This window comes from Aulonocara sp. 'chitande type north' Nkhata Bay, linkage group LG20 (assembly GCF_057382095.1).
Source record: "Aulonocara sp. 'chitande type north' Nkhata Bay isolate Kocher_YH1m ecotype deep benthic linkage group LG20, A_spYH_male_GT1.1, whole genome shotgun sequence".
Lineage (NCBI taxonomy): Eukaryota > Metazoa > Chordata > Actinopteri > Cichliformes > Cichlidae > Aulonocara > Aulonocara sp. 'chitande type north' Nkhata Bay.
This window is the reverse complement of record NC_141363.1, coordinates 5,015,163-5,041,273: the sequence shown is the minus strand read 5'-3', so window position 1 is coordinate 5,041,273 and position 26,111 is coordinate 5,015,163. Positions and strand designations below refer to the sequence as shown.

The 26,111-nt window shown below is 41.7% G+C and overlaps 1 protein-coding gene and 1 long non-coding RNA gene across 2 annotated transcripts in view; one reads left to right on the top strand and one right to left on the bottom strand.

Moving 5' to 3' along the window:
• Positions 1 to 1,975: 1,975 nt before the first annotated feature.
• Positions 1,976 to 25,080, bottom strand: ctnnbip1 (catenin, beta interacting protein 1). Its single transcript, XM_086278737.1, has 4 exons — positions 24,887 to 25,080; positions 14,381 to 14,495; positions 13,795 to 13,885; positions 1,976 to 3,140 (listed from the first exon to the last, which is right to left on the bottom strand). Exons 2-4 carry the CDS (start codon positions 14,474 to 14,476, stop codon positions 3,082 to 3,084), a joined length of 246 nt encoding a protein of 81 aa, XP_086134863.1. The 5' UTR covers positions 14,477 to 14,495; positions 24,887 to 25,080; the 3' UTR covers positions 1,976 to 3,081.
• The window catches only part of LOC147304954 (uncharacterized), a 36,936-nt gene continuing 35,306 nt past the window's right edge, over positions 24,482 to 26,111 (top strand). The window contains exons 1-2 of the long non-coding RNA XR_015126734.1: positions 24,482 to 24,859; positions 24,945 to 25,144. This is a non-coding gene — a long non-coding RNA (uncharacterized LOC147304954). The remainder of the gene's footprint in view (positions 24,860 to 24,944; positions 25,145 to 26,111) is intronic.

Sequence of the window (26,111 nt, the reverse complement as noted above, 5' to 3'; positions counted from 1 at the left end):
AAAAAAGAAGACAATTTAGCCATCGTCAGGTGATCACAGTAAAAAGACGCACAGTCCTAGTCTCAACTCAACAGCATGCTGAAAGTTCAATGATTCGCACAAACTGACATTCACTCACAACTCGAATAAAAGGCTGCAGAACAACCCTGATAGGCAAAAAAGTACAGTAAGACACCTCAGAGAGAACAAAACAAAGAAAACAAATCAATGCATAGACAACAAAAAAAAAAAAGTTTCAAAATAAAAGTCAACCTAAAGACAAATTTCTTGTGTTGGCCTTTTACATTGCGATGATTGAGGACATTCAAATAGAAGTTATTGCCAACAGGATATAACACTTGGATAACACTTACCCATAAAAAAGAGATCTTTTTAGTTGTTGTTGGTTTTTCTTTCTCCAGAAACATTTTTAAAAGAGCTAGTAGCTTCCACAAACATCAAGAATGTACAAACAATGGTCATTGTGGCAAGGCTTTGAAGATCCTCGGCTGAATGAACATTAAAAGCCACGAGGCAGACATGCTCGGCGTCGAAACATTACAGTTATTTTAAGTTATACAAGTTAACAAACTGTACTTAAACACATTTAATACTGAGCAGTTCACTAGAAAATAAAAGCATGTCCGGTGTTATCCGCTTAGCTATTCCAGTCGTGTCAATTAACAAGATTTATTTTATTTTTTTTAAAACACTGACAGGATAAAAACGTGTTTACAAAGTTTTTTTTGTTCTCAAATCCACTGAACCAAACAGACTCTCTGTGCTAAATATCAAAATGTATTTTTTTTGCAAATATCCCACTGATAATAGTGCAATAGATACAGTACAGTCAGAAACATACTCCCGAGGATTTAGAAACGCACCGCTTTGCGTTACCTTTCTGAAAGTCGGCTGAAGCAAAAGGAAGCGGAAAGGTTTTTAAATTCTCAGAGTATCGCACGCACTCCTCGTGTTTGGCGCCATGTCTTTAGTTACAGGTAGTTAAAAATTAGAGTTTGTGACTTTAGTGTGAGCAAAGAGCCACTGATGGTTGATGACGTTACAGAGCGACTCGTGGTTCTCCCACCTTTAATGGTGTGTTTGAAGAGCCGGTTGTCGACTCGGTAAGCAATAAATTACAACTACAGCCTGTTTCCTTCCTAACTCTCAATTTCATCTTACAACTTAAAAAATAAAGAAATAAAAAAGTCAAACAATTGGCACACTTAATTCATGTTTCCTATTTCCCAACTATCTGTACAATTAAAAAAAAAATTTTTTACATGTCACGTCTGGGGTGAACGTGCACACTTGTGTTTCATGATTGATGTGATTACGTCTGGTAGTGTTTTTAACTCTTCCCTCTCTCTTTTACAGCCTGCGGGTCGAAAACTAAGCGTCAGAAAGAACAAGCAGGGCCTCATTTATAAACCGATCCATGGATTTCACAAAGAAATAAAAGAAAAAGAGAAATGTGTCGATTTTCATTTACATAGACCCCGCTGGTCATGCCGTGAGCCTGCTAACCCATGTAGTCAAAGATGAATGATTAATGACGGGCCTGCTGAGAGTGTTACTACACACATCAATCAGCTGATCGTACTAGTATTCATGCAAGCCACACGGAAAATTCCAGAGATCTCAAGTCATACTTGTTTTTGAAAACATTCTGGGTTAATCTGATGAAGGAGAGCAGAGGTGGGTTAGATATCACTGTGGCTTACTTCTTTTAGCTGATGACATTTCCGTGTGGAGTATTAAGGGGCGAATTTAAAAATCCGCACCTCCAAATCTGGCGTGGTTGTCTGGCAGAAAAGGATGGGGTGCCAACTCTGGGATGGAAATGAGTTGATGTGTCTAGTGGAAGAGTTTCCAAAGGAAGGGAAGAAGGTAGCGGGAGATTAACACACGGGCTGGCGTGGTCTACACTGAATCTATGTTCCCAACTTCATGCACAGTTTTGGGTCATGAATGAGCCCACAGATACAAGCGAGCAGAGTAACAGATAGTCTGAGGAGCTCAATCGCCCGGGAGGAGTTCACAGTAACCCTGCTATCACCTCCATCTAAAACTAGCTAGCTGAGGTGGTCCAGAGCACTTGGTTTCCTATAGGTGAGATGTTACGGGCATGTCCAGCTAGAAGAGATAACATCATCTCCGCTGGCTCGGCAAAGCCTCAGTGTCCCTGTAGGAGAGTTGGAGGCAGCTGCTATGGGGGAGGGAGGTTTGAGCATCTAAGCACAGAGTGCCTTCCCTTTGAGCTGGACGTGGATAAGTGGCAGAATGGATGGATGTTTACCAAATTACACGGAAACTCCACTAATGGGAATGTTTACGTCTCCGCAGAACTACAAAATAATATATGTCTTTTTTTGTCCTATTGATGGGGTTCAACGCATTTTACTTTATTTCCAGAATGCAGGGTCGAGTTAACATCTGTATCTGTAGGGGAGAGCATTTTGCATTTTTCATGTTTATAAATGAGGCCCATGGTGGAAAGCAAACAAAAGCCTTTATAACACAACAGCTAAACCAAAAACAACTTCAGCCCAGCGGGGTAAGCAGAAATAATCAAAATCTCTCCTCTAACACTCATCAATCATCGCTCTCGCTGCTTGACCAAAACTATAATTCTCTTTGCTTCGGTCAGCCCGCTGGTCAATTCTACCAGCAACAGCAGATACAACATGTAACACTGCTAAAAAAAAGAAGAAGTCCCAATACAAACAGAACGATACACATCCAAACCCTCCTAAAAAAACAAAAAACCCAATGATAATCATCCACACGATCTGAGTGTTTTCACTGACTGCCTTGGTGCCAAAGCTTCAGCCCGCAGTGACCCACACTTGAGTGCATCTCAGGTAATGGTGCGCCGACTTGTACGAGGAGGAGTCGAGGGGTGGAAAAGGCCGGGTGGAGGGTGAGGCAGCCCCCGCCCCGTCTCTTCCCATCCTCTTCTGTCCCTCTCAGGCATCCTCCCTTCACCTCCTCTCCTGAGCTCAGCAGGGGTCGTGTTTGTGGAGATTAAAGGTGGTGTGGATCACGTGCAGGGAGGGATTGGGGGTGAGGTGGGTGGGACGAGGGGCGCGGGAGCCAGGGTCACTGTCGTCGATCCTCCGTCTCTGACCGTGAGAACGCCATCACCACATCCTCTGCACCTGAGAATCAACGTGAGACACAAATACAGACTTTTAATGTGACATGCTTTTTATCTAACACCAGCATCGATCGATAAAGTACGATAGAAAGGATAAAAAAGAAATAAAAAAACACTACTTGGGCTACTTGTGCGCTTACATTTGACTTATGCCGTGTCTCTACTGTTGCACTGTAACACTGCTGCTGCTGGGCCCTTGTGGCAATAGATACACACTTTGAATGAAGTAGTATGTCATCAGTGACAACAGCACATTGGAAAAGGATGGAAAATGCCCTTCATTTTGTTCGCACTAATAAATGCTGCCGCCTGCACAAGCTGCAAGCATCGATAAAAAGCTATTTAGAGTTTCTTTTTCAGACTGTCAGAAATATCATAATCGTAAATTTCCTATATTACGGGACATCGTTTTGAGGCTATATTTCCCACCTCTAGTAGCCACCCGGACAGGACATGATGGAAAACCAAAAAAGGTAAGGATTTTATTATCAACTGGGAAGGAAACTTTACTTCCAGCTTCAGAAGATAAGCTGTTAAAAGAAACTATTTACTTTTCTGACTAACAGGAAACGTGTTGTTGCCTTTTCTTAGAGTCGGTCTAAATATTGGACTAGGCACAGAAGCAGTAAGTGCAAACACAACCATACAGAAATACTAAGGAACTTTTGCGCCAGTCATGAAAGATTTGAGAAGAGGCCTCGGGCAGAGACTTATGAAAGTTACCTGATGCATTTACAACAAAGTCAAGTCTGCGAAACATTTGTTGGGCTGCATGCACAAAAAACAAGGCCGCTCTCTGCCGTGAGGGATCAAATTGCATTCTTCTAGCTACATGCATCTATCCCGGTTAGGATTATTTTGATAGTCGACTAGTCACCGATTATTTTTGCGATTAGTCGACTAATCAGATCATCATCCATTGGAGGTACAGCGTACAGCTTATTGCACCAGCAGCATCTGGTCTTATATAACTATCATTAGCTTACAGCTTGAAGTGTTTGTGCTAACTAAAAATAAAGACAAGATGGTAGTTTATTAATTTTTAATGAAATTTGCAGATTGTTTCGGTGAAGTTTAATAAACTCCTTGCTTTCTAAAATATAACAGGACACCGGAGTATATTCTCCAGCTTCTGATAATCAGCTGTCTGCTTGACAGTTTTAGCTGTGCAAAAACTATAACTTTAATCTCAGCCAAACCGATTTACTCAGGAACAAATAAAATACTAAAGAAAGCCAAACAATAACATTTTTAAGTTATCTAAGTGACTTATATATATGTTTAACCTGACTAGCGAAAGACAGCGGTGGGTTTGAAAACAATTTGCCGGGAGTCCGGTGTTCTCACGGCTCTAGTTAGCCTTGCCCCCGCCTAGCTAACGAGCTAGTGGGTAACAGACGTCTCCGAAAACGTCGGAGCGCTTTTGAAAATACGTGGTGTCTTGATAAACTGAGCAGATATTTGAGGTTTACACAGCTACATTCTCGCCTGAAAATATGTTAAAGGTTTATTTTGTGACCCAGAAAGAATAATAAGAGTAAAGTTAAAACTAACTAGCTGCCGCCATTGTTGACAGCTGCGCTATGAATTCTGGGACACAGCTTCTTCTTCTTCGGGGTTTAATGGCAGCTGGCATCCTTGTACATGCAGTGCTGCCATCTTCTGTTTCAGTCCGTTATTACACTCTTAAATCCTACTACTCATTCCTGCGTCCTTTGTGATCTTACAAAGCTTCAAACGATGCGTCGACTATTAAATTAGTCGTCGACGATTTTAATAGTCGACATAATCGTGACTAGTCGACTAATCGTGGCAGCCCTAATCCCGGTCAGTCTTCCACATGTTTTGTGCTATCGGAAAACCCAAAACACGTTTGAGTTCAAAGTGTGAAGCCAGACAAGTTTTCCACAGGTCCTAGGATCCCGTCGGTATCCTGTAAATCCTGTCAGCTGTGACTATAAAGCCGAAGGGGAATACCCTGCTGTGAAAATCCTTTTGGTGCATGCAGGTAATTTTGTGTATCGCCATATATGTATCACCTACTGTGGGAACCCACCCTCCTCAATCTGAAATCACAGCACTCTGACTGGAGATACTGCAACACCCTGAGTGGCTCACTGACCTCCTACATCCTGCTCTGCAATGATAACACTTAAATCTGAGGCTTCAGCACCAGTCAGTGTCCTCTGCTGTAGTACAAGTGTGTCTGCCAGTAAACTGTGTGAGAATCCAGCAGATTTCCAATTCGTGGAAAAAACTATCAGTGTTTACCATTTCCTTTATTCTTTCTGTGCTCGTTTCATTTTGCCACCTTAATGAGGACCAACCGATAATTACAGCCTCATTTGTGTTGAGTCAACTAATGAATCCTGCCAGCTACACAAAAAGGACTTTCTCAGCTGGCTTCTGCTTAACAAGAAATCATTCATTAGTCTGCTGCCAACTGTGATTTGTCAAGTGATTTGGACACACACCCACCGAGTGTGTTTTTTTACTCTCATAAGTGGATATACATTTTCCACTTCTGTTCACATAACATTAAATAAAATATACAAAGGTAATTCAGTGCCTCATATATTCAGCTGTTCTCTCATATTAAGCACTCCGGCATTCAGAGTTTAAACAAAGAAGAAAATATCTAGTTGTCAAAAAGGAAGTACTCTCCCTCTTTTCATTTTAAGGTTTTACATACAGGACAACACAACTTCTTCACATCATTGCTTCAGTTCATTGATGTGTGTTTGCATTCATTCATGCACAGCTCTCTTAAGGTCCCCCCCACAGCATTTCAATCAGGCTGAGGTCAGGACTTTGACTGCAAGATGTTAATTCTTTTCTTTTTCAGTTATTCTTACAGATGTTTTGCTTTGCTCGATTCATTGTCCTGCTGCATGAGGCAGTGTGGGCTTCAGCTGTCAGACAGCCTCACATTTGACTCTAAATACTTATACAGGCTGCAAAACAAGCGCAAATCATCATCCCCACCACTGCGGTGACAGTTGGTTTGACTTGTTTGTGCTGAAATGATGCGGGCAAATGGTTTTCTGCAAATGTGTTACTGTGTGTTATAACCAAACGTCTCCACTTTGGTCTTGCAACTCTGAAGGTTATTGTTCTCAATGTGCAACTTTGCAAACCCAAGAGAAGCGGTTTTCTCCTGACAAAGCTTCCAGACAAGCTATATTTACATTTAACATGCTAACTCAGGCCTGCAGAAGCTGAGATGAAACTTTATTTATTTTGTTGTTTTGTTTTTCTGACCTTGGGGTGAATTTGCTGGGATGCACACTGGCAATGATTGTTTGGCAATGGCCTCCTAACCCTCCCCAGATTGTTGGACCAGCAACTATTGCTTCTCTAAGATCACGACAGATGGCTTTCCTCCTTGGCATCATGCTAACACACACCTGAATGCTGCAGAAACAGCAAACTTCCAAACCCTCTGCTACTTCTCGAGGTGCAGATACCTGTTTATTCTTATTAGATTTTGTGTTTTTTAAGACGCTGTCTTTTCTTTGTCACATGACTATCAAGTACTTTTGCACCACTGCATAACTGTTGCTGGATAGGATGTCAATGGGCATTTCCTCCACCAGCTCTTCAAGTCAGAGTGATGCCGGAGAGGCTGATTTGCACCCATGTGATAATACAGTGGCTTAGCTAAATCACAACGAGTGACTGGGGGTCATGTGTCCTCCCTTATGCAAGCTCTAAGCAGGCAGCACCCTCATCTAAGCTAAATAGAGTATTTCAAGACTACTGTTGCGTGTTACATGTGAAAAAGCCTAGCGGAAGATAATGTCCCAACCTGATTCATTTGAGAATGACGTGGGAGACCCCATTAATGTCTCCCAAAACCTTAAATTAAAAAAACTACCTCAACGATGAGAGGAGAAAAACGATAGCAAGGTGCAATAGTCTACATCCACAGTACGCATGAGCATGTGATGACATAAAAACCATCTAATAAGCAACATCTAAGAAATCTCATTAACACCGAGCTCCACACCTTTTCAAATGGTTAAGAAGAATCTCTATCAGCACCTCGTGTGTGCCTGCTATAAAAAGCCTTTCTTCTCTTCAGCCCTGAAGTGCGTGTTAGATTTAATTATTATGGAGATATGAAAGTAGGCCAGGGACTGTGAGCCTTCACATGAATTTGGCACAAAGGGCGGACCCTCCTCATCAGACGGCACAGACCCTCCAAAAAAGCAGAATTTTGTTTTTAATTTGCTATCGCTCTGGGAAAATTATTTGCATCTTTCTATAGCGCATTCAGGTCATCCTGGAGCTTGATGAGATCAAGATTTTTTTGAGGGGGGCGGAGGGTTAATGTGATCTTTCAAGCTCCCCCTCCCATGGGAGCTCCCTGGCTTACCCAAAAGAGACTACCGTACAAGAAAGAAAAAAACAGTATCAGAAACATGGTGCTTGACTTCAGCTCATAACACAAACCTCATCTGCTCTGAGACACCACGTGGGGATAAATGGTGCTTGAAAAAGAGACAATTATGTAATACCACACAATAGGAGAGTCGACCTGAATTACACCTCTGCTGAATAGCACGGATCATGTTTTGGTGCAGCAGCGTGTAATAACAGCCATTCATCAGAATAAACGCCTGCCTGAATTATTTTGTGTGATGGGAGTTCGTTATTGTGTAGCGGGCGGTTCACGCTCTGAGCAACTTGGGCAGAATAAAGCAGCCGATAGTTTCTCCAAATACTTCCACAGATGGATGGAAGGGCTTTATCTGAGCACTTTGCCCTGCCACACACACACACACACACACACACACACACACACACACTCTCGCCAACAAAATGGAAACGTCAGGTCCCTCAACACTGTTGCCTAGCGACAGATAAAAATCACGACTGCATCACTCCCGTTGCGGCCTATGAGCAAAAAGCTTTCGGTCTGTTTCGTTGCAGCTCTGCGTCCAGCCCCCTTTCTCCTTCCTGCTCCCCCACCCACCTCACACTGGCTCCTTCCTCGCCACACGAGAGCGGCACAACACCGGATGGTGGATTATATGAATACAGTGACAGTAAATGTGCTCAGCCCACCAAAAGAAAAAAAATAAGAACATTAATGCGTTCACATGAACATATTCATAAGCAAGCAGCCTTTCTTCGCTTCTCTGAGACTACAAATCAAAATGTGGTTGCCTGGGATTAACTGCAAAACACACAGGCCTGCAGAAAAACCTCAGAGGACAAGAAAACTGTGAATTAACCCAAAAAGAAGTTTGTTTGATGTCAAAGGCGCCAAGCTGCACTCCCGAGGGTGTCTCCAGCCTCTACATGATGACTCTAGTGTAGCAGCGAGGAAGCACCAGCAACACTTCAGGTCACAATCTGTGCAGGGTCAGGCCAGGGGATAAAGGCGTGGGACACCCATCATCCCCCCAAACTCAACAACAGCAGGGGCGAGTTAAGAAGCGTGACACACAGCGGGGAAGTGTGTGTGGTCCAGCTCAAAATATTTACCAAACACAGTGGGTCTGTCGGCTCAGAGCCCTGCACTTCTTCCTGCTTAGTAATTATTACAACAACATAATTTTAAACGGTCTTTTTAAACAAGATAATAAAGCTCAAAAACTTTGTGGTTTAAAAATAAAAAAAGACTATTTTAATGCTATCCTTTATAAACAAGGCTGTACAGATAGATTTGATCTGTTTGTAACAACATTTGTTTTTAGAGAAAAGAACTAAAAATCAGTTTTGGTTAAGGAGATCATAAAGCAGTTCTTTCAGACATACTCTAACACACCTTCTGGCAGATTTGGAATAGAGATATAAGGAGAAACTGAGGCAGACGTGGTACTTAATAAATCTGAGTGCTGGGCAGCAGACTCATGCTGCAGTGAGGAATCGGATAAAGCCAGGATCAATACGGCTATGGCCAAGCCAAGAAGCCAAACAAAGCGGGGGGAGGGGGTTTGCTCAGTGCTCTGACCTGGTCTGAATGATCAAACATGGCTGCGGTGAATGAATGGATGAGACAGACAGAAAGAGACCCGAACATCACAGCCAGGCTGTGCAATTAGCACCCCAGCCTGGCCCTTTCATGACACCTGCTCCACTCCTACCAGTGTAGCACGTCACAACACCACCGAGGCCCAGAAGGGAAGGTCAGCTTTCCTGGGACATCTGAGGTTGCCATGGCAACCCCACTCCTCCTCCACCTCTATTGTTGAGGCCATGCAGCATCCTTCTGGGAGGAATAAACTTCCCTCGTCAAATCAGAAAGGATAACAAGCCCCGAGACTGCTGCCTTTATGAGCGTTTTGACAAACCGTATTGTTTAAAGTGACATGACGCCAATTACAGAAAGCTGTGGATAAAAGAGCTAAAGAGGAGGAATAAAAAGCCCTATTACAAAGACAACCACTGTATTACTGCGCGTCAACTAGTGTGTCAACGAGGTCTCTGCATCATAACGTGTTAATTCGCTTTAAATAGACACAGTTATTGTTCAGTATTAGTCAAAAAGTGGCAATTAACACTCAAAGGGAGTGCCAAAAAACACAATTTCAGGATTTCTCACTTCAATGCCAAACATGGTAACAGCATTTAAGCACAGCTTATTATCCTTCTATGCAGATTAAAAAAAACAACTTCATTAAGGCATTACATTAAAAAGCTGTGTGGAAAAAAACCCCGTCTCAGCTACGGAGCCTTCGGCAGAGAATTCCTCTTTGGCCTGATTAAAATCGCAAAACAAAATTCTGTATTTGCGTGTATGGTAATCAGCCAATTAAAACTATCTGAAATGCAAATCCAGTGACCCCTACTCTTACAAGAAATATGAGTGGCAGAAAGCTGATTTTCTATTGTTTTTTGTTTGGTTGTTTTTTTTCCCCCACAAGGAAGAACCAGTAAAAAAAAATCTGGCAGTTGAGCAGAGTCTGAGAAAATGAGTCTCATGTGAGCTACATTCCCACTCAGTCCACTCGACATGATGAAGACTGAACACTTCTCTGCTGCACATCATTTTTGCACCAGAACGTGCTAAGCAGACGGCAACCCTGATGTTATCCATCAGTCACATCAGTAGAGCTACACCTTAGGAGATGTCTTGCAGACAACCTAACCTTGATTTCGAATAACATCAGAGGACATTCACTACTCCACTGTGCACGCAGCGCCCTCTAAGCACCCCACCACCTGATCAATGACGCCATGTGTGACACTATCGCTCCATGCTGACACCCCTTGAGGGTGCTGGTATCAGAGCATCCTGCGTCAGCATGGTCAAACTACGCTGCGTTTCACATAATCACAAACCAGTATTGATGACCGTGTCACCCGTTCGCGACGCTGAGAACATGGGCAGACCAATTTTTCCCCAGACAGAAAAACTCAATAAGGAGATTGAAAAAAAAAATGAGGCCTATAATTCAACATGATCATGATGCTGGTATTAATAAAACGTTATCAATATCAACCCCTTAAGTACTACGAAGCGAATAATAATTAAAGCTGTAGCTTCAGCATCTGCTGCAGAGATTAACCAGAAGTTTATGGAGATGCAACTGCCAGCTTGACCCACCCTCACTTATGGCAACATTTTAGTAACAGTGTTGACATCCTTGCCAATCTCATTTAGCAACCAAAGAAAACCCCAAACAACTGAAGATAACTCGCTGGTACAGACAGTTCTGCTGGTTCATCCGGCGGGATGGTACAGGTCTCCTGTCATTATAATGAAGTGTGAGCAGTGCAAACTAGATAGAGTACAGCATGAGTCAAACCTCTCGGTACAGGTGTTCAGAATTTGTCTAGCAGCAGAAATACACATTCAAATACATTCTAGTGCAAACGCCCTTTCCTCAAAGTGTATGAATAAAATTAGCATAATTACCTATGTTTATCAGCTTGCTGTGTGACTCACTACCAGGCAACAAATATACTTCCTTTCATCTTTTTTTACTCCCCAATTACCAAGTGTAAATGAGATCAAATACTGGACTTTCTCTTCACACCAACTGAAAAGATCCCATGTGTGCTGATCCCTACAAACCGCTGTCCTTCAGCACAGCGCTCAATATTTAAAACAGATTAACTCTCAGCAATCTGCACGATGCTTAATCACAATACCTCAGACATAGTGCAGACCACAAATTATCCACTGGCACACCGAGGAAGTGGCATGCTGCCAAATGACACTAAATGTGTCCGTTTCTGTGATGTATAATGCAGACTTGGAGCGCCATATTCCTCCATAATTGATGAGACTCTTCCTAGCTTTATTGACAAAGCAAAGACTTTGCATGGAGTGAGAGGCGGCGAGCACAGCAGCATAAACTGACAGCTAGACTGCAGTTAAAAAAAGAAAAATGTACATCATAAATTAATGACTTCAAACCAGTACTGATCTCCCATTCGGGTGCTGTAGTTTGAAATATATGACACGATCATACGTCCTGTCTGCTGCAGTTCTTTATATTCTGCTGCCTGATGAAGGAACGCAGTCTAATAATGAAATACACATCATCAGTGATGCAATGACCCATATTAAAAATTCAATGTCGCGTCCCACACTGCACAGTGAGGGCGCGATTAACAAAATGTCAATGTACTTCGGCGGCACGGCGCGGCACAGCACGTCGTACCTTTTACCCGCACCTTACTCAACACCTTATATAATCACAGCCTAATCCCTTCGACGCAGAAAATGTGATGTTTCTAAATTCAAACATGATTGTTTCCCCACAGAGCAAGGACGCAGACAAGGACACCTAACACTTCCCTCTGGGTGAAGCATCAAAGCCAATTTTCCAAGCTGGAAGCTCCCCTGGGGAACCCAATATCATAAGGGGCAAAGCAAGACCGGAGCCCCAGCAGGTTCACCACAGGAGGACAGCGGGACTCCGAGCTCGCAGATGTGTTTTTGGACTGAGCTAAAGTCTACTCACAAATAAATAAATAAAATAACAATGCTGCTGCTTTTTTAGGTAACTGCAGTGCCTTTTCACATATAACATTTTGTTAAATATAGCGCCCTCAGGTGGATTAAGCTCAGGAGCACCACAGACAGGTTTAGAAAGCTCAACAGCATCCTCTGCTGTCTTGACAAGGCATGACCAGCATTTGTAAGGTTACATCTGTAATGAAGAGTGATTTACAGAGCAAACATCAAAATATTATCCATTAAGTAAAGCAGAGGAGAAACTAGTGATGTGCTTGAGCTGAGGATGAGTCAGTTGTTTCCAGCCAGTCATGCTGTTTGTGGCGTGAGTAATCTCGCAGCGCTGGTGGGCCGCTGAGTCGGCCTCCTGTGCACAGTCAGCGAACCAGTTCGGCCTGCTGGGGTGCAGACTGTAAAGGATGATGTGTGTTGAGGGATTTTCCCCTTGTTTTTGGTCGGGCATTTTTTCCTCTAAGGGTGGTGTCTGTGGGCTAATGTTTTATAAATGTTTAGCAATAGCACGCTGCCATAAACACCTTTGATTTGTACATATTTACAAAAAACTATGAAAATTAGAACTATACTGATATGCAAAATAGGAGTACAACAGGGTTTTTGAGCCTTTGGGGGTTGAATATGAGGCCTCATCTCATCTCTATGAATTTCGCTGCCATTTGATAAACAAAGATAGTTAAAAATTTGTCTTTTTACAATAACAGTGATTTTCTTTTCACCCTGGATAAAACTTACTGGGGCGTGCCAAAACCATCTTTCTGCAGTCCTATGAAAAACTAAGCACACCACATGGTTCAGTAGCTTGTAGAACCACCTTTAGCATCATTAACTTAAGTCATTATTTTCTGTATGACTTCAACAGTCTCTCACATCATTGTGGAGGGATTTTGGCCCACTCTTCTTTACACAGTTCCTTCAGTTCATTGAAGTTTGCCAGAGATCATTCATGTACAGCTCTCCTAAGGCCCTGGCACTACTTTTCAATGTGGGTGAAGTCTGGACTTCGTCTGGGTCATTGCAACACATTGTCCCGTTGAATGACCCGGTGGGGGCCAAGCTTCAGCTGTCAGGGATATGGCCTCGCATTTGACTCTAGAGTACCAACATCTGCACTTTGGTCTCATCTGTCCAAAGGACATTGTTCCTGAAGTCCTGTGGTTTCTTCAGATGCAGTGTTGCAAGCCTACACCATGCTGCCCAGCTCTTTTTAGAGAGAAGAGGCCTTCTGCTGGCAACCCTTCTAGCCATAATTGTTTAGTGTTATTCTAATTGTATTGCCATGAACATCAACATTTAGCATGCTAACCGAGACCTGCGGAGTCTGATGTGTAGCTCTTGGATATTTTGCAATTTCTCTCTGTATTGAACAGTCTGACCTTGGGGTGAATTTAGTGAGACATTCTTCCAGGGAAGAGTGTGGCAGTGTGTTAAACACCTAATGCTCCAGACCTAAATTAATGCCAACTGACAAACAGATCTGATTTTATAATCAATTAATAAAGTGCTTTTGTTTATCAGCACCTAGTGGCTACTTGCCCTGTTAATTTCTATGGAAGCAGTAAGGGCGTAGTTCATTTTTCACAGAACAGCATGAAGTGCTGAGAAAACTTTTTCACATGAATGTATTTTGCAACTACATGAACAAATATTTCCTAATAAAAAAATGCTTCAGCTAAAATGACTGCACCGTTAAACTGTGTGTGTGTGTGTGTCACAGCCTTACCCTGGTCTATGTTGTGCTGCGGTAGCTGGCTCATCTGACTGTGGACCACACCTGCGTAATTTCGGAGAAAAGCCTCTTCACTCGGCGTAAGCTGAAGAGGAGTGAACAAAGTCACTTTAAAAATCACAAAAAAGTAAAAACAAATTGAAATACTGACCTCAAAGACTAAGTCAAATACTTCTGTTCAACATGCTGATTAATGAAACATAGCAATTCTCCCAGAAACAGCCATGAGGCAATTTAGATCCAAAATATTTTGATTTTTAACATTAATTATTTCAAAGAAATTGATCTGTTTTTCTTCTCTCTGCTCCTTTAGCACACATTGCTTGAACAAACAAAATGTGTGCCAAATAAACTGAGGACTATCTTCTGTTGTTGTTTCACTCTAACAACATCATTATTAGGTGATGACCTGTGCAAACTGCATAGATCAGTTGAAGGTTTGGCTAGGGAATGGATTTCAGGTTATTATAATGTGTGTCTTTGCCAACTAAAGCAATAACCACAGTGTGCATGAGTTGTGCGTGCCTAAATCTGAAACTTCAAATGGCAAAGTTTTGCGGTAATCAATGTGTCTCCTTACATTTGATCCCATTTTCTTGAGCATGAGCAGGACCCGCACTTTCTGTTGGATGTACATGTCTTCAGGAGACTTTCCCGGGGCCTCCTCGCGGTTCATCCCCCCTGCTCCTGTGGCTCTGGACACACAAACACATCAGCATTACACAAGATCTGTGAAAATCAGTTACACAAACACAGTATTGATATGAGACAACTGGGTTGTTTCAGTGACACAGTGTGACAAGAGCCAAGCTCAAAGAGTGATTAGGCAATAAAGATTAGACCATTTCAACGAGTATCTTCAGCAGTTGTGTTATTCTGCATATTCAACCTGACCAAACTAAAGACACAAATTGACTGATCTACTGGAATTTCCCCACTTGATCCTCTCTCTTGAGTTTATAGAAAATGGTCAGTGAAAGAGAAAATATCCAGTTAGTGGCAGTTCTCTGGGCCTTTTTGATATCAGGGTTTTGAGGAGAATGGCCAGACTGCTTCAAACTAACAGGAAGACAACAGTAACTCAAACAACCACTTTTCAAAAGCTAAGGTCAAGGTATGTCAAAGGGCATCTTTGTTAGTGTAACACCTCCAATCTTGAAGCAGGTGAGAATAAACAGCAGCAGAAGACCACACCCCGTGTCACTCTTGTGAGCTAAAACAAGAAACTGAAGCTTCATTTCACCAAAATTGGACAACAGAAGGTTGGAAAAATGCTGCTTGATCTGATGAACCTCAATTTCTGCTGCAACATCTGGAAGGTAGAGTCATAAACTGTCACAAACAACACAAAAGCATGGATCCATCCTGCTTTCCAGGCGGGTGGTGCTGTAATGGTGCGGAGAATATTTTTGTGCCACACCTTGGCCTTCATTGTACTTATTGCATTGGTCGGTCTGGTTGGGTACGATTTATGTAAATTTCATCAGCATTGTCCATCAGGATCTTTCTACTGAGCATTTAGATTAAAATTTAGATAAAAAAAATGTACCAAATATATATCCACAACAGGCCGCAGATTTTAAAGTATAACAGGAATGACTACTGGGCAAACATATGTTCAGATGTCCGTGTCGAAACAGAATATAATCAAGGCTCTTAGGCTCAACAGCCTACCTGAGTTTTGTTCATGACAATGTCCAACTCTTAATGACCACAGTTCACAAAGCTTAAATAATTTCAAACTGGTTTCTTGAACGTGACAGTGAGTTCACTGTACTCAAATGGCCTCCACAGTCACCGTCACTGTGTCATCATATCAACATGAACCAAAAATCTTTGAGGAAACTTTCCAGCACCTTGTTTGCTTTGCCACAAAAAAATAAGGCAGTTCTGATATATAGATATATCGGACAGCCACACCCACAGTCTTCCAGTACTTCCAGACTACTTCATATAGTTAAAGTGCAGGTTTGGCTCTTTGCAGCATCATTAATATTGCATGGCAGTTTTTACACAGAGCTCGCCCCTGCCTGTTTCCATCTCTTATTCTCCATCTAACTAATGACCTATTTTCACTGTCAGTCTGCAGAGATGCGAAAAACAGGCAAAGGGGGGAAAAAAAACCGGGAGCAAAAAGAAGGTGATAAAAGGAGCTGCCAAATCCAATGTGTGTGACAGGAAAAGGTTCTGCTGTGATATGACACACACACACACACACACACACGCCAAGGTCGGCTGCTGTCACATTAGATCTCTTTTATGCCGCACCAACCAGACAAGCATACAGCACGTCTTCATATCAACCCTGAATTTAACCGCAAAGGGTAAACACACAAGAGAAACAATTCACACAAAAGAGCAAAATAAATCATTAAAAAGGATAAATTATGTAAGGAAAAAAAGATTTAGAGAGAAAATATCAGCATGCATGGCAGGATTTGTTCTTCTGAGAATATTTCATAAGAGCCACAGTGACTATGATAGCACTTGCAATTTATTTTGGCCTCTTATCTATACAAAGGACCACTAATGCATGTTGACAGGCTGTTTGATGTAGGGTTATATTTAATTGAGGAGCTGGCTTGCTGTTCCCCCTTTCCAGAGCCCTGGGGAAAGAGGATGAATGGGGTACCGTAGGCCACTGGCTAGCGTTTGCCACTGTGAGCATGTGGATTCATCCAGATCAGAGCAGCTGGAGACCATGCTTCTGGCACTTTGTAATTATAGCAATCTTTGGTGACTGTTTACTGCAAGTAGCTAGTACTTGACGTCTCCTTGTCAGCTAAAGGAAGTAGCAGGACGCTGAACGAGGAGCAGATAAATACATTAGTTATTCCCTTCAACCTGAGCATCAGCTGTAGCTTAATTGGAGAGCTGCTCCAGAAGACTCAAAGCAAGAAAGACATGAAAAGACTGAGACGAGCTTGCCAGCATCAGTTCGGTTGCTCAGTAAACCTTCAGGGGATTGGCGGTGATCTTGTGTGAATTTATTTGGATGGGGGTAGTGATGGAGGGAGGATGTTGGTAGAGGGTGCCGGGGAGGTGTCAGTGTCTTTAGATCAGCAGCAGCGACACGTTTGATCACTTCTCCGAGCACCTAACCTCAGACAAACACAAGAGCTAAGACTCCCGGAAAGAGACCTACCAGCACGTAGACGAGCAGCATGAAGAATGAATGAAACTCAGGAGCTCCGATCTGCCTGCACACTGGGAATATGACAGTCATTGAATATGACTAGACAAAGAGTAGAGGATGAGGAGAGCGTCTGAAGTGAAACATTAGACTAATTGCCAAAAAGTGTTGTCTTGAGATCTATGAAGGCTGAAATGATGATGGAACAAAGACCCATCAGTTGTCTGTCATATTTTGAGATGTGACAATGTAACCATTTTCCCCCTCCTGCTGCTGGACCGACATATTCAAAATTCACCATCTGTATAAATAGGCCTACTGCTTTCATGACTGAGGCATTTCAGATCCTCTGATGTTTCCTTTTGAAGTTTAAAAACTGTCCATATTTAGCACCATGTCTACCCGGCCTCACTACTGTTTAGAGAGTTACAATTTGTATTTTTATCAGCCTGAAATGATTTTATTTTATCTCACATTCACAGCAATATCTGCTGTAAGAAGAACAAACATGCCGCATAGTCCCATAAGGACAATTTCGACAGAAATGAGAAACAATGTGGAAAATGTAAATCAGGACGATCAGAGATATTTTTTACATTATCATAATGTGTTTGAGAGTCACTTAAAAAAGAATCTTCTGTGGATTTCATCCTTGCTTCTCCTGGCTGGTAGAGAGCAGAAGGATTAATTCACAGATGACTATTTTGGGCAGCAGAGCAGCTACAGAGATAAAATAAAATAATTACAGCTCTGGTACAAACTGAACCGGATTACAAAATGTACAACGCTGTAATTAACGCTGTGAAGATGCTTATAGATCGAGTAGTTTCACACATGCAATCCTACTAAACAAACTGATTTTCCAGCCACGTTGATAATTACCCAACAATAATTCACATGTACTCTGTAGATGCTCTCAGTGAAGGCTAAACTAAGCTTAAATAACAAGTGACAGTGGGAGAGCAGAAAACAGAATATGTAGTTCTATATGTATATTGTCTAATTTTAAATTGATAAACACTAAGATATCAATGCCAAATTAATGTTTTTTCCCTTTTAATTTTACTGTGTACAATGTATTTTATTTTATTTACATGTTCAAAATAAAACAGACAACCAACCAAACAACCCACCAGCGTAGGGTAAAGTCCAGTTTGAGATGATTTTCAAACCATATAACAATGTGTGTCCAAACAATCATGTTTATTTCATGCAGGGTTTACTTTTACATATCTGACAAATAAAAAAGCCACATCAAACTTCAGTCAGTGACTTCATGCACAGTGCAAAACTTACATTATTGCTAAGTGAGATGTGACCACCTTATGCCTCTAACAGCATCAATCTTTGAAAGGTCCTTCGCACGAAGGTCATTAGGTGTTTCCTAGAGTGCCTGCTGCAGCTTTTCTGTGGATTTAGTCTGTCTTGCCTCTTTATGTTATCTCAGAATGACTCCTTGATGCTGGGGGCTCCATGGGGGCCATGCCATCTGTTGTCGGCTCTTCTCGTTGCCAAATCTTCACGAATCTGACTACATGCTCAGGATTGCTATCACACTGCACAAATTAATTTGGGGGTCAATAAAACCCATCAATCGTGATAGATAAAAACCTGCAGGTTGTTCTACTCTGGTTTTTCAGAACATGCACAGAAAACCACTAACAATATCATCCAGGAGGCATCTGGATCAGACTTATGAACAGTAGAACTGCATTTGCCACTAATTCTGATCAATTCTTTGCCAAAAAAACCCCAGACCCAAACCTTCAAGAATCTATATTCTTCAGCGCTGCCTGTTGTAGTGCTCTTAGCTCTTCTTCTACCATAAATTTACAACCAAATATTTTAAACTTCTGACTCATCTGTCCAGAGTGTCTATCATTATTTTTTCCACATCCTGGTTTTTCTCGCATAGGCTTTGTTTCCAAGTTTCAGCAACGCCTCTTTGACCAGATTTTTCTATACTGTAAATACATGCACCGGAGTCCAACCATCGCTAGCTGCTAGCTCACCTAAATCTTCTTATTTCGAAAGAAAGTCAACTGCTGTGATCTCAACATTAATTTTGTGATTCATGAGTAGACAACACATCTGGTGTCTACCACTAGATAACATGCCTTCAAAAGTTGATACTTTTAATCAGCACAATAAGGCATAAGATTTAAAACAGAAAACTTCATAATGATTGTATATGTATGTAAAAGATTCAGACATTAAAGATGCAATATAGGAGTAAAACTGTCTCCTGCTCTGCTGAAATGCTCCGAATATAAACATGGTTAGGCATAGTGATATTTGCTGCCTACTAGGATCATGCTAGCAATATTCTGGTGTGCTCTGCTGTGTAACGTCTCAAATCCTTTCAAGGACCACAATAAGGATCCTGTCAGACTCCTTTGTATGTTCCCGAGGTTAGGTTCTAGAGGTGGGCTGGCTCAAAGCTAATCCCTCGAGGGATACTCAGCCAGCCCCAGACACATACGGCTAATATTCCAGACATAATCAAAGGGTTTCTTTTGTGCTGATCTAGCTATAATCTCCCCCCTCTCTGCCTGTGTTGTGCTTTTGTCAGTGTTGTCTTGTTGGGCTGAGCTGAGACATCAGGCTCTCTGAGCCCCTCTAGGCAGTGGAGCTAAACTAAATCATCACTGAAACTAAACTAAAGAGTCTAAAAATGAGAATGCCTGGAATTTTATCGTGTTTTTGTCTCTATTTTATGGATTTTTAAGAGTTGTTTTGTCCATGACTGACCTATAAATGGACTAAAATTTCCAGTTGTACTGAGTGTGTATCCTTACAGTGCTCATTTTAACAATTTCAGTTCAACCCTCTATAATTTATGACTTTTAAACCTTCAAATAACAAGGGCAGTTATGCAGCATGGCGTGGGCATACACAACAGTTAGTCGCAGTCCAAGTTCTTTGATGTCTTTGATTAATGTGGCATTGCATCTGAAATCCCAAGCTATGTGCCATTGTTCAGCCTATCCTGTGAATTACTATTAGCATACATTTCTACGGATGCACTACTTAATACATTCACATTACTACTTGAGAACTGGCTGGAGATATGTTACCATGGTAACCCAACCTCGTTTAAGATTAACCAAGTAAAGATTAGGAAAATTTTTAAAAGTATATTATGCCTAGCAAAGTGAAACCATATATTTAAACACTTCAAAGGAAGAGCTACTGACTTAGATCTCAGTTGCCTTAATCTCTGTCTAGCAATTTCTTTCATGTACTACTGCATTGCATTGTGGGATATTTATGCTGGTGTAATGATTGGCATACATCTGGCCCATTTATATGATGTACCTAAATGGTCATTAACAGTTAAAGTGCATTGTCCCTTTTCAATAAAATAAACAGATTTAATGGGTACTCCCCATTTACAGGTATCAGGGTGTAACATAAATGAGGTTTAGCTTAAACTGAAGATCGGCCTATACATGAACAAAAGTACTGAGATGCCCTGCCCTGATTGCATGTGGTAAGAGACTAAGTATCTCTGACTTCTGCAGTAAGTCATACTAGGGCTGTGCCACAACATACCATCCATGACAGTACAGGCAGAAAACTGACAAAACAGTGTCATGTTACATCAATCGATAATATATTAAACATGTAAAGTGTTTATGTTATCTAGTGCACGCAACAATCAGACAAGGCCAGATCCTGTTTTTGACAGCAGGAGCTGCACGCCAGCCTCCGATGACTATTTAGTACCCACAAAACTATTCGCGCTAAACGTGGAAACAACAAATTTGTTTCACCACTCACAGCAAAAGAAAAACACAGTCGTGTAAAACCAGGCTAGGAAGGTGTGTGAAGAGATGCTAGCAGCTGCTGATGTGCAACCCAAAAGTAAACAAATGACTGAACCGAGCATCGCCGGAGTGCCGGCTAAGTGCACTCCATACAACAGGAAGAGCAAACATTGGAGGGAAATTACTGATGGGGTTGCATTGTGGAAAAGGAGGGCTTTAAGCAGCTGGTCAAACAGAGAAAAATATCAGGTAGGAAATATTTTTAATTTCAGCTTTAATATGTGACTATATTGTCCTTGCTGCCCTACTGGTGCACCATAATGCTACTGCTGGCACATTGTTTCAGCAGATTCGCACTTTGAATTACGTAGTCTGTCTCATTTCAAAAGAACGATTTTGTTTGCACTAATAAATGTTGTTGCCTGCAAGCTGTAAACATCAATAAAACTGTCCTCAGAAATATCATTATTGCAAATTTCCTTGAAAAATTATGATATAACTGTTGGGCTTTATCGCCCACCTCTGAGCTCATATTTGGTTGGATTAGTAAAAGGTCTCTATGAATACTTTTTCAGATTAAAATTTAAATCAAGTTATGATAAACGTGCAGGAAAATAAATCTCACGTTAAACTGTGTAGTTCAACGTGTTATGAAATATGTACTCAAATCATGCATTCCTTCAGTATTTTACACATTTTAAGCTTTTTATCTACCTCGCATCAACATTCAGCTCAGGATCACCAATTAACCTAATAGACATGTCTTTGGACTGTGGGAGGAAAACCTAACAGGCACAGAGTGAACATGCAAACTTGATTCGAGAACCAGAAACCTTCTTGCAGTGAGGCTGCAGTGCACCACTAACATTATATATACACTTTTTAAAAACATGGAGGCAATTATTGTTTCCACTAGTGTCTGCACGTAAAACAACCAGAATGACAGATCACATTGTACTGCTTTTTTCATCAGTGCGTTTTCTCCTGTTATCAGGGTGAAACATGGGACACGCGTGTCATGCTTGCCAAGATGGAAATAACAAGCAAAGGCCTTACTTTAAAATGACTACTGTCACCAATGTTTGCTAAAAGTGCACAGTTAAAGATTGCTCCCACTCCAGCAAATGGGATTATGCTTGGTTCAAATGTCATTGCAGTGCCACATCTCTTAAAAGCCACTACACATTCAGTAATGCCACTTTAAAAATAGAGACAGGCCTATTGCTCGCATGCTGAATATTTTGTGTTGAATTGTGATTATGTGTGTGTTGGTACCCATTAGTGTCTCTGAGAAACATAAACTTCTCAAGACCATTTCAGGACTCTGACCTGGCCTAACAGTGCAATGAGGGTCTGCTGCCAGGGATTACAGGATGCAATGTGATAGGTCTTCACATTTGCTGAGGGTCAAGCAGGGCGGAGGCTGCCACTGTTACTGGCTCTGCAATCAGCTGCTCACATGATGCATGACATCTGATTTACAAATCAAATTCCTCTGGCCAGCAGAACTCAACTGCATAGGGCTCTTGATAGGTCAACAGCTTAAACTGGGGGAGGAAAAGCCGAGACTGTAAAATAACTTGAATGGAGTCACGGGCTGCTGCAACATCCCGAGCAAATGTGTGAGAAACCTAAGTAAGCTTGGCGTGGCTGCCAGCTGAGCTGCCAACAACCTGGCCTGGTTCTGCACAGCAGCTGTGCTGCTGCAGGTACACACATTTACGAACACATGCTCTTTTCTACCAATGGGTCATTGCGTGTATTAAAACTAGCCGACTGGAATTAGGGCGGCACAATGTTGCCATTCAACACTGTAGTTTGGCAAATTTAGCCCAATCTTATCAGTTTTGTGAATTCTATACTAACACAACGGGGATGCAGCATGCACTGAGATGATTAAATATTAAATATCAACATAGTGTAATTTTCATTTTGTGGTTTATTGAGAGTTTTCGGGCCTTGTTAAGTGAAAATTTTAAATTGTCATAGCCAAACATCCCACATAAGGAAGTCTACTTGACACCCAGAGAATTGAATCCCTATTGAACGGGCAGATCGAGGTCCCGACACAACAAGCCGAAAGGCTCCGACTTGAACTTTGTGTCTGTCTGCATGCTGTCACCTCTTCATATGTACAATGTTCCCAACAATGGTGACAGTAAATGGGGGACAATGGCCGTGAACTAGTTTGTGGGAACATGATTGATAAGTAGGTCATGTCTTGTTGTCACCATGTGAGGCATGAACTCAACCCTGCCCAAGTGTTCAAGCTTTAGCAGGGCTTCTCCATGTATTCAACTATTCTTCAGCTAATTCTTTACGTCCATCCCGACTTCACTTTTTCCCCTCCTAGATGGTTCAGAATTTAATTGCAAATTTACATCTGTAATGTCACGGCTTTCCTTTGAATTTTTAAAAAAAAAAAGTTTTTTGCAGAAACATTTTACATTAAAATTCACACGACTTGATTCTGCGGTTTTGTCTTCTTACGTCTAATTCGATAAAGCCACTTTTCCCACAGACTGTACCATATTACAAAATAAATAATTTTATTTATTTTTTTACGATCACAGAACTTGTCAAGCTTGTCAAGTTGAAACGGAAGCTGCTGCCTTAAGATGGCCCCTCGAGGGCACTGGCTGCAAGATTTTCAAAAGAACCAACGTTAAAGGCAGGGCACTAAATTCTGATTTATGAGATCTATGTGCTTGGAACAATAGAACAGACAGACATGAGCATCTCTCTTAACTTCCATAAAACAGTGTTTTTAAGTCCAATTCTTTAAAAAAAAAAATCTAATCTGGTGTTCACTGGGAATGAGATTGGGCGTGTAAGCCACGAGTAGACGCAAGCAGTTCTAGTGTTGCGGTGTCAATCCACAAAAGTCTACTACGTGGCCTGGTTAATGCTGACAGGATGACAAGTGCTGTGCCAAACACAGAGCAAGCAGTCATGAGATAAAACAGCATTGCCTCCCAAACTCTGCTGGCAGGCAGCTGATGAGGTCCCCTCGGGGCTCGAGGAGGCTGAAGAGCAGCGAGCACGAGGAGGCCAGTGGTCCTAATCTCTCTGAGAAATCCAGACAGCTAGGAGAATGTGCAAACTAAGGCAGGCTTTACATTACTGCGGTCCGTGACTGGTATTCGTCAGGAGATTTCAAGTGTGCTTGCCAATGTGGCAGAGCCCCAACACCCACACTCATCAATGCCCTGCTCCCAATAGGGTGCCAGCTTTGCCACTCTAGGAATTGTCAGCTTTCTGACATGTAGGAGGAGGAGGTGGTGGTGGTGTAAGCAGACATGGGTAACTGACGGTGTGGCACAATGCATCCATGGGTGAGACCATCCAAAAATAGAAAAGCAGGCTTGTGGGTTATGTGAAAAGCAAACTTGAACACAAGAAAGTGGCCAAAAACGCTTTGGTGGAGCTTCATGTTTAAATTTTAAACTCCAAGCCCAAGCATTGCCTTTGGGTGGGTGTTTGGGGACTGGGACAAATGTACTGTGCACCGCATGGAATTTCCAGCAGGAAACAGAAGGAGCCGTTATCTGAGACACGTTATGAACAATATTGTGAACATCGTGAGCGTGAGTGCAAGTGATTCAAACAGCTACGATATCGCAGGGTCATTTACAAGTCTTCTTAAATCTTCCCCAAATGTGTATAAAGCAACAGAAATGCCCGGAAACCCAGAGTGAAATAAAAACAGCTGTTTCTCTAAGAGGTGGGCACGCACGACCGTGGACTGGTTCCGTTGTCATGCTGCGGGACGCAGACTGTTCAAACTGTAGCAGCGCTCTCGCTAGCAAGCGGCGAGCCTCAGTCCGTTTTCGATGCGGGTCTTAAGCTATATCCTTCACGGGAAGGAAAAATGTACGGACCACACTCGTTTCTTTAACTTCCGAGTGGCTTTTGTTTTAACGTAAACACCAGCTTCATTTAGTCTCCACCAAAAGGGAAAACAACAACCAGGCGCTACACACTGGCAAAGCGGGCGATGCTAACCAAGCTAGCTCGCTAGCATGCCCCAGACAAAAGCCTGAATGAAGTTCCTATGGGTGCAAACACCATCCAGGTATCGCTGCTCCGCCAGAGGTGCAAACGCTGGGATTCGAGCACACGCATCGTTCCTAAACCCCCTGACAACGTTTCCCTCGTAAGAAAACTGGAGATTTGTGCTTACCCCTCCTGGTCCAGGTTTACTTTCTTCTGTGCTCTGTTTGAATGGTGTGTTGTTGTAGGAGGGCGTCCTGTTCCGGGGTCACATCCCTCCAGTCGGCAGAGCTACGGCGAACTGACTCAACGCAGCGACTCTCCTGCTGGCTCCCCGGTACCCCTGCCGGCCACCAGGGGCGCCACCGGCTCAGCCATCATTGCACACTCATCAGTGGAGTCTGACCCGTGAAACGTGGTCTGGGTCCGACAGCCGGGTCACCAAAGGGTAAATTCGGATCTCTGTATGGCTGGTCTTTTTAAAGAAATAAATAAGGTGATGCCGGAATTAATACAAAGTAGTGAGAATGTACAGAAGGTATTTCTAGCTCTTCATAAGTTAAAGGAATCATAAATAGTAAAATAATATATTCGTTTAGGTCTATAAACTCAAGTTAAATTACATTCATGTGAGTTTGTGAGCATAAAATTATTTATTTATTGATTATTTCTTTTTAAAATTAGTTTGTTTAATTTTATTTATTTATTTATTTTTATTTTGGAGGTTAACTGTGGTGTAGACTCTTTATGCCTTTTTTTTTTCAATACTACACTAACAAAACAACAGGACAAATTAGGACAAGACAGACAAACTGTGCATTTAAATACAAATAACATACATTCAAATAAAAAAAACAACAACACAGGTTAATGTTGAAGGTGTATTTGATGTGCAGTGCGTAAAAGCTGAACACAGGCATTACTTTTGTTAGTTTTTGGCTCAAGAGAGAGAAGAAAAAATAAATTAAACGTAGTTAATAACAATAATTATAACCATTATAAAATAAAATAATAATACTAATAGCCATCATTATCATCATCATCCTATTTCCTATTTCCATTGTCATCGTCATCTTCTTTTTTGTTAGTATTATCATTCAACATATTATCATCATACATATGGCTATTAAAGTATAAATGAGTCTCTAACTACAAGTTAGAACCTTATAGCTTCATATAGCTATACTTATATCTACACAAGTATAGCTTTTATAGATTGTGATTATAATTAGTTAAAAAGTTAAAAAGAAAAATAATACTAATAAAAATAAAAATAAAAAAAGGAGTCACTTGGGTCAAACAGGTAGGGATTATGTTGTAATATGTTTTTAAATGAGCCTCACCATCGCACATCTCTGAGCCACTTCCGTGTGTAATAGTTTTTCAATAAGATACCTCAGGCTGTTCATCACCTG